At 49.2% G+C, this 14,098-nt stretch overlaps 1 protein-coding gene across 3 annotated transcripts in view; it reads left to right on the top strand.

The window, feature by feature from the left end:
• Positions 1-650: 650 nt before the first annotated feature.
• LOC144107920 (uncharacterized) overlaps positions 651-14,098 on the top strand; it is a 137,212-nt gene continuing 123,764 nt past the window's right edge. The window contains exon 1 of one of the 3 annotated variants that reach the window (XM_077641155.1): positions 651-773. In XM_077641155.1, coding sequence (XP_077497281.1) covers positions 744-773 — 30 coding nt within the window. In that variant the 5' untranslated portion in view covers positions 651-743. The remainder of the gene's footprint in view (positions 774-14,098) is intronic. The other 2 variants (XM_077641154.1, XM_077641153.1) reach the window with 2 other exon arrangements.

Raw genomic sequence — 14,098 nt, 5'->3', positions numbered from 1 at the left:
CTGCTTGAAGCTGTCCTGCAACTCGCGAGCACGCAAAGGCCAGGCTAGCAGTCATCCAAGGGCTATGTGCGTTCCGCTGATGACTGCATCTGAAGGTGGCTTTCGAAAACATGCGGCCAGCATACGTCTCACCCTCCGTAGAACACTCATACATTAGAGAAGGAGTATTCTTTTTTTGCGGTGGTTGTTTTCCCACAGAACACGCTTTGGTTAGACATGAAGCTCGCGCGCTGCCTTTCTTTAGGGAATAGTTGCTTTCGTACGTTCTGATATTGTAGCATTTCATTGAGCTTGCTTTTTTTTTGTGTGCCAAACGAACACTATCAAGCTCTTCTTTTTTTTAGTTTCTCAACTAAACGTACGTACGCGTGCTCGCTTTTATTACTTTGTAAGGCTATATTTCTTACGCAAAATAGGCATTTGGCCCCTGATGTTGCTGCTTCCTCGCAGCATGGCATTCTGTAATGACTTCGTTATTTGGCTTCTAGACTGACAAGTGTCAACCACCGCTGGCATTTGTAGACTGGCAGGATGTTAGATTTGATTCCAGCGACAAAGCAGTGCGGTCAGACCACCCTACAGGAAAAAATACCGACAATATGAGAGGAGTGCGAGAGAAATAATAACCAAGGGCTGTCCTGCACAGCTGCGCCAAATAGTTCTGTCATCCGCCACGTCGACCATTGTCAAAGCGAACGCCCCACTTTAGCAGACTTTCCAGCAGTCTGCTCCAGGCAACACGAATGAAAGGCCAGCTGTACGCAATGGTGCAGGTAAGCCTTTTCTCTGCTGCTGTCATGCAGGTAGAATGCGCAAACCTGCGATTCACGTGTAGTGACCATTTCTGACCGACGAGGCGGCTTTTCTGTGCATTAAGTGTCGCCTGAGGTAGCACGTACCTGCAGAGTTACTTGCGATTACTCGGCATGAGATATACCGATTTTCAGTGCGCAGTGAAATTCGCCGTAGGTGCTACAGATTATGGCTATTTGTGAGCGCATAAACTTTTTAGGGATTTTACCTGCGTGCAAAGAAATGAACACCAGAGCGGAGCGAGGACACAAGCTAAACATTTTTTGCGCCCGTGTCGTTTTGCGCTAGTTGGACGAAACGACGACCGACCAACTAGCCCAAAACACCCATAAACACCTACCGGTAAAAAAATGATATGGGTTTGGTTAAAAACGAAAAGGCCTGGTTTCTACGCATGTTGAGGCCAGCCGACGACCGTCACCCCAGAACAACGTTTCCTCTACCTTCTTTTTTATATCACGGAAATGCTAGGGAGCCATTCACAAGAGTACCGCACGTCGACACTCATATCCTTTCCGAAGGCTTCCTTTCCGTCTTCGAAGAGCGCCCTAGGTTTACCTAAGCGCAGGTAGTGGAGTCCATTTTATGAAAGTCTTGTCATTAGAGACGAAATATACCGGCCTGTCATGGTACCATCCTTTTTTTTATTATGGAGCGATTAAATGTTTGAATCGGCTGAAATAATAACAAAAGGGATTAGCCATCTCGGCGCAAAGGATGCATTTTTGTGACGATCCCGAATTCTCCTAGCGCCTTTTAACATCTCTAGCAGCAATGCTCAAAGAGCGTTTTTCAGTTTGGGTGCTGACAACACAAGCATGCTATGGAAATAAAATGAACGAGGTAACAAGCTTATTACCACAGGAAACTGTGCATTGCATGTGCGCAAATGAGGAAAAAAATGCTCCTCTTTTCTACTAACACCCCTTCTGTAAACTTAAAAAAACGAAAATTATTTTTTGAGGATATGAAATGGTGCATTATCTGTCTCACATATCGGCGGACACCGGAACCACGCCGTAAAGGAAGGAATAAAGGAGGGACTGAGAGAGGACAGGAAGAAAGAGGTGCCGCAGTGGAAGGCTCTGGAAAAATTTCGGCCACCTGGGGATCTTTAACGTGCACTGACATCGCACAGCACACGGGCACCTTAGCGTCTCGTCTCCATCGAAACGCAGCCGCCGCGGTCGGGTTCGAACCCGGATACGCCATATCAGTAGCCGAGCGCTCTAACCACTGAGCCACCGCGGCGGGTTTTTGTAAACTTTCACATTTTTTTCGCCAATAATCACCGCTTTTATCGTTTTCTCCGCATAACTAGCGAAAATCGCCGGAGTTCGAAAACTAAATTAAGCCGAAAAACATCCGCCGACTTTTGTAAGAAATGATCATTGAAGAGTCCGCGGCCTAATCATAGCCTTTATTCAAGACAGGTTCCACCTCATCTGCAGTGACAGCTTAAAAATTGCTAATACACACCACCAGAGCTTCAGACCTGGTTGCACTCTTAGAGCTTTTGCTCACGCTAATGCCCGCTATGAATTCTTGGTTTTAATGTTAGTCTTCAATGAATGCACTTTATTTCTCTCCCCTACCGCAAAATGTTTTCTGCTGTTCGCTTCGCGGTGCGTATCATGTTGCGCATGCTGGCCAGGTGTCCATACGAATTTAGCGATTAACTGCAATCATGGACGGACGATTGTGCGTTCTGCTGAGCTATCCACGGAGCACTACGCTCATCGTGGAAACATTGAAGCACTGGCAAACAACGACACAGATGGGGGCACAATGCAACGTTGTCTGCAATTCTCTCAGTCATACTCTTGACGCTCTGCGGCGCTGGGTTTCAGAGCTCGTTGCGGTTTCGTGGCTAAAAGCTTTTCTTTCTTTCATTCCTTTTTTTCTCACTATACAGTGAAAAAAGAAGTCAAGGGAAAAGCCGTTCAAGCACGGCTTGCGTTGTCCTTGGCCCCACTTATCAGGCATTGGCAGCAGCGAGAAAACCACTAAAAGCAGTGTCCTAAGACGCAGCTAGCTCAGTCAGTGTAAAGCAAAATATACGGCCATAAAAATGGAACCGTAGCAAGTGGTACAAACGTTCAACTTATCAAAATAAACTACATTACACTGAACCAATTTAGCGCATATCACATGCTACACAAAATAATAAAGATTCAGCGGATGAACATGGCGATGAAATCATAAAGCTGCAGTTTAGAAATGTCGATACCTTGAGCTCCCTCAGAAGGCGTGCGTAACGATGGAATTCAGACCTTATAATCTTGCATACCCAACAGCAGTTGCTACTCAACAGGACGACCAAACAACAAACAACTGAACCCTTGTCATTCGTGTACAAGGATCCCGAACTTTGATCACGGCGACATGCCAGAGCGGCAAACTGCTTATCAGGGCCTATGCTTATTCATGGCGAGCGACAGTTCGTTGTTCGCGACTTTCGTCACATTTTTGTAAGCAGAGGTTTGGCAAATAAACATTTATTCCGCCAACGCCAGCCAGGCTGCTCATCGATTTTTCTCCATCTGCTTCCCTGACCATCACGTTCCATCTGATGGAGGTGCTGGGTGCCCATCACGTTGGTGTGCTCAACCCTGAGAACCCCGACCCGGGCCAACGGCGCCAACCCTATCAGCAGACATCAGTGGCCAAGAGCCGATGTCTTTACGCATTCTCTAAAGAATTTTGCTCACCGCCAGAAAGAAATGGGGAACGCTTGAAGCTTCGATTGACAGCCCGGCCCATGACGCAAGTTGCGGTGGTTATTCAGCGGTCCCCTGGCCTTTTGACTTCAACGACTTACTCTCTTTTTATCATGAAAGATCCTTTGACCAGTTATTTCGTCTCGCTATATTCAAGTAGTGGGAAGACAAAATTAAGACGCGATGCGCCCTCTTAGCAGTGGACGGACCGGCACAAATTAGGTTATATCACACCAAGCGGACAGCGCACAGTTAAGGCATGTTTAGGGTGCCTCGAAAAACAGGGTGGCATCAATGCACCCTAGGTACCGTCTTTCACAAAGGCAACCAGGCTTTTTTTGGCTCTCAGTGGTAAGGTGGTGCCTTTCCTGCTTCCCTAAAGATCAAAAGGTCTCAGGATATGAATACACGCGTTCTCGCCCCATTTTACAAAGATATAGAGTGGGGGCAAGGGGGCATAAGTGGTCCACTAAACGGCTAAGAAAAAACCATTCGGCCTGTTTACTTTTGGAAAAGGCGCTATGTTTGAAAGCAGCGGCATCTATATCGAGCGAAATAACGAATGGCTTCCACAGCCACGATAAATCAGCGATGATTCGCGACCAGGCACATACATGACCGTGCAGCTCAGCGGCGCCTCTCGAACTGCCGGGCGGTTTAATGGAACAACACAGCCACAAACGGACGCCATATTTCACAGCTGACGACCAACCCCAATTCAAGCACAACGCCAACCACCTCAGACTTGTAGGCCGCGATAGACGCTAACACAGTAGCTGCGCGTGCGGCTACGGGAACCAACTTCGCACCTCAGTGTGAATCAGTGACCACTTCGCAGCTCAGCTGGAAATAAATGCAAGGCTCTTGGGACCCTTTAGCGGCCCGCAGATTCGACATTCGACCTAGCGAGAAGAATTTAGGGAGCGCGCGTTCTTCCTAACCTTTATAATATGACGGTGAAACTCATTGACTCTGCCAATAAAATGAGGACAAACTGCCATACTTTTCTCCAATGTCTCCGCTGCCGTTTTCACGGCGGGGAACATGGAAGCACTCGCAGAAGTGACAACCGCTCGCTTTGGCCATATTGTAACGTCCGAAACGTTACAATTAGATACACAGGCACCGAGAGAACGGCAGCCGCTAGCTGCAAGACACTAGCCCACGAAAAAACAACATGCTCTTCTACTTCCTCGTTTTCGTCCAAGCTTCTGGAGTCGTCACGTCTGTAACACTTGCCATCTCCGCAGGCGAAGCCCGCTGGGCGAGTCAGGCATTGTCACGAGAATAGCAGGGCTTCGACCAGGCAACCTGCGTGACTTCATTTTGTGCGGAACGTCGACCCCTGGCGGTAAGGCACACATTACGGTAGTTCAGATCACTGAGGCTGTCGACGATGACATAAGGACCAGTGTAGTGTGCCAGCAGCTTTTGGAGTAAACCGCCCTTTCTGACTGATTGCCCCAAGCCAGACGAATTCACCAGGAAGGTAGGCTATATGGCGATGGCGGCCGTCGTAGCGAGCTTTTGAGCCGTCTTGGGATGCGAGAGTCCTCAGACGGTCAAATGGCAAGCCTCTGCAGCCAGACAGTCTCCGCTAAGCACGGATCGTCATTGGTGAAGAATGGGAAGATGGCGTCGGAAGTGTGGCGGTGGGAACGCGCATAAAAGACGACGAATGGAGTGTAACCTGATGTTTCATGTCAAGCAGTGTTGAAAGCGTATGGGGACGAAGGGTAAAACAGAGTCCCAGTTCTTGTTATTCGAAGCGTCTTACATAGAAAGCATATTGGTGAGTGTTCTGTTGGTGCCCTCCGTTAACCCGTTTGTTTGAGGGTGTTAAGGGGTCGAATGTCGGAAATGGAATGCGCACAAAAAGAGGTCTTCGGTGACGTCGGCGGTGAAATGGCGGCCTCTGTCGTTTATGACAACTCTTTGGTGTCCATGTCGCAGATGACGGAATGTAGCACGTAAAGATAGAAATCGTGCGCCGTATCCGCGGGATGGGCCACCGTATCACAGTAACAAGTGAGATAATCCACGCAGACCATGATACAGCGGTTGCCACCGGGCGACTTGGGGAAAGGGCCCAAGAGGTCGATTCCTTCTTCCTCAAATTGAGTTTTTGGAGGCGCCGCATGGTGAAGCATACCAGAAGTAGCACCAAGCAAACGTTCGTGGTTCTGACACAAGGCACAACTGGCTACATATTTCTCAATCGTCTTCGCGCATCCGTGACCAGTAGAAAAGCTCCTGAGTGCGGTTGCGGGTCGTCGCAGATTCAAGCTGTCCAGCAGTTGGGTCATTTTGCATAACGCGCAAAATGGAGGAGCGGAGACTCTCCGGGACAAGGAGGAGAAAGCGAAGGCCGGTTGGCGAGTAGGTCTTCTATAGGAGACCATCATGCAGACAAAAAGTTCCGGCACCGGTAGAGTCCTGCGCGGCGTTAAGGAATTGCTCGAGGCTGGTCCTTGTGTTGCTAAGCATGGATGATGTATCAGGAAACTCCGGTTATATAGAAAAGACGTAATGGTCGAAATCATCAGTATCACAAAGCGTCGTAGCAAGTGGTAACCGGGAGAGGCAGTCGGCGTCAGCGTGTCGTCGACCAGACTTATACGAGGTGGTGTCGACGTATTCTCGCAGTCGGAGGGCCCAGCGAGCAAGACGACTCGCCGGATCACGAAGATTGGGTAGCCAACATAGGGCATGGTGGTCGGTTACGAATTTTAAAGGCCGTCCTTATAGTTAACGGCAAACCCGCTGCACGGAATAATGATGCAGTTGCGTTCAGGCTTGCCTAAAGACCACTGGCGTAAGCAATGACATGTTCTCGCTCATCAATGTGCTGGACAAGCGCCGCATCATTGTCGACACCAATTGCGTCAGTGTCGACCTCCGTCGAAGCAAACGGGCTGAAGTGCTGGAGAAGAGGATGCGACTCTAGGAGAAATCTGAGTTGGCGAAATGACAAGTCGCACTCCGACGTCCACTCGTATACGGAACGTCTTTCTGGCGTAGGCACGTGAGCGGGTATCGAAGTCAGCAAAACAAGGAACAAATCTAAGGAAATGTGACCACAGCCATAAGGAAAAACTGGTAATGGCGCAAGAAACGGGGACACAAAAGGCACACAAAAGACAGGACTGACGCCAACTTACAACTGGGGTTTATTGCACCTAGCCTGCCTTTTATACCACAACCAAGCCATATCAACAAATGCGCAAACGTTGTACATATCAAACGGCAATTCATGCGAACACTGGCAACAAAGTAACGCTGATCACTACAGAATCTAATCTACACAGAGCTTGGGAAGCCAACTTCTTTTCTGGCCAGCAGAAATAATAACAACATCATCCAAGGGGCATGACAAGTCCACACTACCAAATTATGAAACGCGTGAAGGCGAAAAAGAGCACGAATTGAACGGCAATGAGATAAAACCACGTGAAAAAAGATGACAATAATGAGGGATGAAGTCTGAAGATACAGCGCCTAGCGTCAAGTGATAAAAACTGAATATCATTCCTGTAAAAAACAGTCGTCTTAGCGTCTAAAAAACTAAAAATTGTAAAATACCGAAAGAAAGGACGAAACAACAGCAAAAAACCAAGGGAAATCCGCGAACTACAAAAAACCTTCTATAAAAGACGTCTCGGCACTGCTAAGAATAATGGAAGGCCTGCTAACGCATTTGTTTCCAGCTCTTTTGATGAAATATGCCTCAACAATCTCTCTCTCAGTTTTATCTTTTCCACTCTTCAAAAATATATTTTTGTCGAATTCGGGACGGCACTTAGAACAGCTATTGTAGTGGTCAACGAGGAAGCTCCTTTCGTTCTTGCGCAAGTTTCGGGAATGTTCACTTGCACGCTCATTAAAACAACGACTTGTTTTTCCGATGTAAACGAGGCCACAGCTAAGCGGTATCTCATAAACCACTTGTGTCCTGCATTGCGTGAACTTTTTTTGGTGTTTTATGGTGCAAGCCGGCCGCTTTTCTCTGTTGGTCATGGCACAAAGTCTTGAAAGCTTACAAGGCGCGGTGAATACAACCTGAACATTGTGTCTGCTCGCTATTTTCTTAATATTATGCGACACCTTGTGAATATACGGTATTACTGTTACTGATGAATGCAAAACCGGCTCCCTGATGCGGCTGAGTTGCTTAAGGTTCTGCAAAAGCATTTCGCAAACCGCCGAAATTAGACAAAGCGGATAACCTGCCTGTTTTTGCCTTTCAACTTGAGTGCGAAAGCTTGTTGACAACATGTGGGGGCAGGATTTGTTTAAGGCAGATTGCAGGGAGTTAGAAACAATCGCGCGTTTCACAAGCTTTGAATGAGCGCTGTCAAATGGTAGCAAGCCTTTCTTAGAACGCGGGTTGCACATCCAACAGAGACCTTTTCCGGAAACAATAACTTGATATCTAAAAACTGGAGTTGGCCGTCCGTAGGGACCTCCTTGGTAAACGTGAGACCCTGGCCGTGGCTTGAGAAAACGGACACAATCCTCGTGACGGCAGCGTCTAAATCCTGTTCCGAATTGTCCTTCATCATGACCGTGAAATCGTCGACATAACTGTGTATGGAAACTACATGAGGGTCACTGATATGTCTGCTGATGTCCGCTCCTACCACTTTTGTGTCCTTTTGTGTCCCCGTTTCTTGCGCCATTACCAGTTTTTCTTTCGACATGAACCACCTCGCCCAAACTAGAGTTTTACAGCCATAAGAAACGGCGATGCTCATTCACATTCAGGGGTTCTGAAAACGCTGCAACGGCCGCAGACTTCTGAGGATCAAGTCGGACGCCTTTCCGCTCGACGAGATGACTGAGTTCCAATGCTTGACGCTCGCCAAAACGGCATTTCTTAGAACTTAGAACAAAGCCACCTTGCTGCAAGCAGTACAGGACCAGCGCGAGGCGCTGGTTGTACTCTTGGAATGTCTCGCCACAGATAAAAACATCAACTAAATAACAGGTCCTGATGTGCCAATTGAAGTCCGGTAGTATTATGGCTACCATGAATCTCTAAAACGTTGCGGGCACATACACAGGCATAAGACTAAATCCAAGCAAACCGTCGGGTGTAACAAAGGCAGTCTTTTCTTTGTCCGCTGGGTGCATCGTTATCTGCCAGTAGCCCGACCGCAGATCGACAGATAACAAGTACGAGGCGGCGAACAAGCAGTCGGTTGCGTCATCGATGCGGGGAAGTGGGTAGACGTTTTTTTTTTTGGTTATGGCACTGAGGCGGCGATAATCCATGCAAAACTGTCATGTACTATATTTTTTTCCGGCAAGAATAACAGAGGCCGCCCAAGTACTGCAGGACTCCTTTCTGTAACATTTCGTGGACTTACTCATTTATGACTTTTCGCTCGGACGGCACCACGCTGTTCCGTTTCTGGCGAATCAGGTGTGCATATCCAGAGTCAGTGGCATGACCGGAAGGTACACGGGAATGGGGTGTGCAGCGTCAGGCTACGAGAGTCGTTCAAACACGGAAAAATACTTAAGAGCAAGTCCACCAAAGCTTCACGCTCCGCTGTGCTGAGCGACTTGCTAACCATCATACGCTGTTGCGAACCGATCCGCCCTGCGCATCCGTTACTAAAGCCACTGATGGCGGGACGCCTTGACTAAATGCGGCAAGCTTCATCCCAGTTGGCAAAAGCACCGGCTGCAGACACTGCAGTTATTTCTTCACAGTAGTGTGCAGCATTGAATCAGCGGCACCAATCAATTGGGAACCAAGACTGATTCCATTAGAATGATTCGCAAGACTGCTTCGCACAGTTCCAATAGTTAGGCGTTACTGTAACGTCGAAAGCCTTATTCACGCGACTGGAGGACGACGCACCGAATAGATAGACATCGGAGGCACGATAGTACCTGCGGACACACGAAGCACATCTGCAAAATCGGAAATGCCTCGAAGAAGCTGGATGGAAGGCAACCTTCAACGCTTATCTCGCCCTTACGGCATTCGGCAGTGGCGTCACACATACGCAGAAAGTATAAGTCTAGAATAACAGTATGCGCTGAGTGAGACGGCACTGCGAATTCCGCGAGAACATTGTTCCGCTCAGACACACCATGACACTGTACACTCCTACAAGACACAACAAGGCGCCGTTCGCTCCATAAATAAGTCGCTCTTCGGTCCCACAAAAACATTACTTTACGGCCTAGCATTTTCTAAGAGATGAGCTCATAACAGAAATAGTTGCACTTATGTCAACTAACGTCATAGATGTCAACTAACGTCATGTCAACTAACGTCACCGTTATAAACACATAAACCTTGTTTTTCAGCATAACAACGAAAAGATTAATATCTGGGAGCAGTGAACGGTATCCAGCGACCTCACGGGTATAGGCTGCGGGAACTAATTTCTCTGTCTTTGTCGTTACGGAGCGGCCCCGTAATGACGGCGAATGGCGCGCACGAGAGACGGGCGGTGGAGTAAAACTTCGGTCGGGGGCCGGGGAGTGGTGTACGGACGCCCTCAGGATGGAAGTGGTCGCGCGGTGCCAAGGTGTGGCGAAGGGGAGGTCACTGGGTGCGACAAGACCCATGGGCCGTCCGTACCGTGACATCAGGCGACTGCGACAGTATCGTGAAATATGTCCCGCAAACGCCACACCGGTAGCAAACGGGGGCGGGGTGGGAATTCCTCAAAGGGTTCGAAAATGTGAGGAGGCGTAGAATAAACGTATGCATTGTCGCGATGATCAGCAAGCCGAGATGGTCGTCTGGAAGAGAGGGGAGCTCGCGTGCGATTGTCGAAGCACGGACCGGAACGCAAGTGACGAAGGAGGCCGATCGAAACGCGAGCGTGGGCAGTCGCCCGAAGCGGGGACGTGGGCTCCATTGATGGAGGAAAGTCCGGCAGTGAAGGCAGTGTGGAGGCAGCCCTTCCCGAAAGATACGGGTTACAGGACGCAGGTGATGTGAAAGTTCAAGCAAAGGTTATCGTCAATGCTTGCTACGCTGGTCACTTTCGCGAGCCTCCCTATAGTTTTGGCGTTACGCGGTGTGTCTTCAGAGCTTCTAATCTGCGGATGTGACGTGTAAGGTTGGAGACGGTCGCCAGGTCGTCTTTAACGACGAGAAAATTGTAAACATGCCCTTCAAGAGATGACCTATCTTATCTTCGTCACACAAGCGGGAGTTGATGGTCTTGCAGAATCTGAGGGCTTCCTCGTTGTAGGTAGTACACGTTTCGCTGAGTAGCTTCGCCCTATGGGCGAGTGCTTGCACGGCGCGCGCTTTGAGCGCGATGGAGTCGCCGAAACACTGTTTAAATTCGGTGAAAAAGTGCTCCCGCATGGTCATCGTATGTTTGCGATTTTCAATCAAGATCAGGGCAGTGTTTGTTAGGAAGAAAACCGCATTGTCCAGTTGAGCGGCAGAGTCCTGTTGGTTGTATCGGCTTCCTCGTTGGTAGCGCGTAATCCAGTCGTCAATGTCCCCGCCCGCTGCGCCACCGAAGGGCCGCGGCTGCCGGTATGGTTGGGAAGATGCGCTGCGAGTCGACGGAGGCCGTTCAGCGGCCGAGGGTCATGAAGCGCTGAGCGAGGCTCATCCGCGTGCTGCGTGGCGACGGACGGGTCCAACGAGGCGGCTGCGGCGAGGCTCCAGGCTCTGTGGCGGTGCCGTTGTGAACGCTTGGGGGTCGATTCCGCAACTTTCACCAAGCAGTAACGTCCTAAACGTTAAAATTAGAGACACGGGCATACAAAGATAGCCTGCCGCTAGCTGGAAGACGCTAATGTCCAACATTCTCGAACAAATATTTTGATGAATACAAAATTGTAAGATACTCTAATGAAAATATTGAAGGTAATGGTGGACTCTTTTGATATGTAGCAAAATTTTTCTTTTGATATGTTTCAATCGTTGGCATCGAATAGTTAAGACTACCGTTAAAAATCCAATGGCGAGCGCTTTTGATGATATCAAAAAGGCTAATAGATAACAAACTTAAAACTGCCCCCGTGTGATCTGCAGATATATTTATTTTTATAGTGAAATCTTACATTATATGAAACAATTGCGTCCATTAGTGGTTTCCCGCTCAAAAATGCTTTTATCCAGAATTTTGGGGGTATGAGACCACGAAAACTCAACACGCGCGTCCACTTCTTCGTTTTCGTCCAAGCTTCCGGAGTTTTTGTCTTCACGTCTGTACAAATATTAATTATTTATTCAGTACTGCCTCGAACAATTTTTTTTTTGTCAGAGCAGGTGGATAAAGTAATTTGTATTGGCGCTCAATACTACTAAAAGGCAAAGTGCAGCAAAAATGCGACGTAAAAAAGGATCTATAAACATCACAGGTACACGCGGATAAACGAACAAGTAAGCAAAAAATCTCGTTGCCTGTTCGTTTCAGTGATCAGCAAAGCAGCAGTGGTCACAGCCAAGACGCCGCTTGCTAAGCTACAAGTGTATCTCGCATGAAGTCACGCGTTCTGAAAATGGCAGTCAGCTTCTGCGCTCCATCCTCCAGCCGCGGATAGTGTACCAGCCTCAATTTCCTCGCCTCTCCCGTCAAAAATGAGACTCCCTCGAAGGAGTCAATCGGGAGGATACGCGCGCCATAACTTATCTCTCTCGTATTACAACCCTACCCGCTCTGCAAGAGTGAGCTCAACTTAATGCCTTCAGTGAGGTCACCGACCACTGTGAGGCAAACAGAACATGCAAGATGTCACTTCAGCTTCATCGCTTACAGACCCATCCTTCACGGTCATACTCTCAACTCACAGATAATCGCTCATCTGCTTCGCCGCCGATATGATCCACGCATCTACCTCAAGGTTGCACAGTACTGCCGCGAATCTTAGCAGTGTTTTTTTATTCGTTCTTCAAAGCTGCCGGCACGCCGCTTTATCGTTTTGTTTGCGATGCAAGACCCGACCAGATTTATCTCGATTGATCGTATCCAGACAGAGCTAATTCTACGTTGTTTCAGGATCTTCTAGGAACGTTTCAAGCTTCATATCGAAAGTTAACTATCAGCTTTAAATTGAGCACGGCCGACAGCGGCGGGACTTCTGTTCGACAACCGCCGAGCACGCTTGTCGCTTCGCCGCCGCCGAGTGATTCAGTCCATCGTAGGTGCAAGTCAGCCCAAATAAAGAGTTTTGTTTAGACACCATTTCCGCAGCTTTTCTACCCTCTGGACTGAAGTCGCCACTTCATGACAACTGGTGGAGCTGCTGGATGGCCTTCCATGTTCCGGACGCCTTTCAAGTCGTGACACCAGCCCTCTGTGCATCGCACCGGATGAAACTCCAGCAGTCAACCGAGCCACCTGACGTCTTCAGGGAGAGAAGTCTGAGTTCGGGGCTCTGCTGGATCGCACCGGACAACGAAAAGACGTTGCTACGAGCACCACAGCCTCGTCAAAGATGTCGACCCCGATCATACTGCAACAGCCGCGGGAGCCGCCAAATTTCAATGGATCCTTAGGCAAAGACCCCGAAGAATGGTTGGACCAATTTGAGCGCGTGGCATCATTCATGAAGCGGGATGATGCAGCAAAAACTGGACAAGTATTTTTTCAGGGCTCAGCACGTACGTGGTACGAAAACCACGAGTCGTCCCTAACGACATGGGACATTCAAGAAGACACTTTTTAAGGTGCCCACCAGTGTCGTGAGGAAAGAAAGCGCCGGATGACTCCTCGAGTTCAATATCCAGCTTCCAAACGAGCCTGTGCGCGGCTACGTTGAAGAGATGAAACACCTCTTTCGCCGCGCCGATCCCGAGGTGGCCGAGGGAAAGATAGTTCAGTTTTTAATGCGCGGCATTAAAGACAGCTCTTTTCCAGCCTCTTCCGCCAGTCGCCAAAAACACTCGATGAACTCATGCAAGAAGGCTGCACAATCGAGAAGAACCTTGATGTCGGGACTCAGTAGTAAAATCGTCCTTCCTGTGCCTGTGCAATCCATTCGGACACGACGGCCACCACCAGAGATAACCTGTGGGAAGTTATCCGCGAAATCGTCCGCGAGGAGCTACGCCGATTACTGCCATCCTCTCCACAGCCCCAAGCAGCGGCTGTCATGGACGTGGTACGGGAAAAAGTGCTGCAGGCACTTGGCACCCCGACGGCCACAGAACCCCAGGCCGTGACCTACGCCGCTGCAGTACGCACTCCTCAGCCCCAACTTCGACCCCTATGCCCTCTCTGACATGAACAACTTGTTCCCATGCGCTTCTATTGCGGTGAGGCCGGCCATATTCTTCGTCACTGCCCGTACCGACGTATCGCTCTTCGAGGATTTGCCGTTGACGTCCCACGGCCACGCTTCGGCCAATGTCCGCAGGAAATCGCCGAGTACCTGCGTCGAGAGGAGTACACGCCAAACCGCCTTTCGCGCTCACCATCGTTGTCAACCTCACGCTTTGCGGCGCCACGGCGCAGCTACGGAGCCACGGTACGAGGAAGGACCCCAGCCCCCGAAGGGAAAACTAAAGACACCAACCATTGGAGGTGAGGTTGCTCCCGAGTGAAACACCCAAGATCATACGACGACCATGC

The sequence above is a fragment of the Amblyomma americanum genome, chromosome 10 (assembly GCF_052857255.1).
Source record: "Amblyomma americanum isolate KBUSLIRL-KWMA chromosome 10, ASM5285725v1, whole genome shotgun sequence".
Taxonomy (NCBI): domain Eukaryota; kingdom Metazoa; phylum Arthropoda; class Arachnida; order Ixodida; family Ixodidae; genus Amblyomma; species Amblyomma americanum.
Note: the sequence above shows the minus strand (reverse complement) of the source record. Positions and strands in the feature narration are given on the sequence as shown.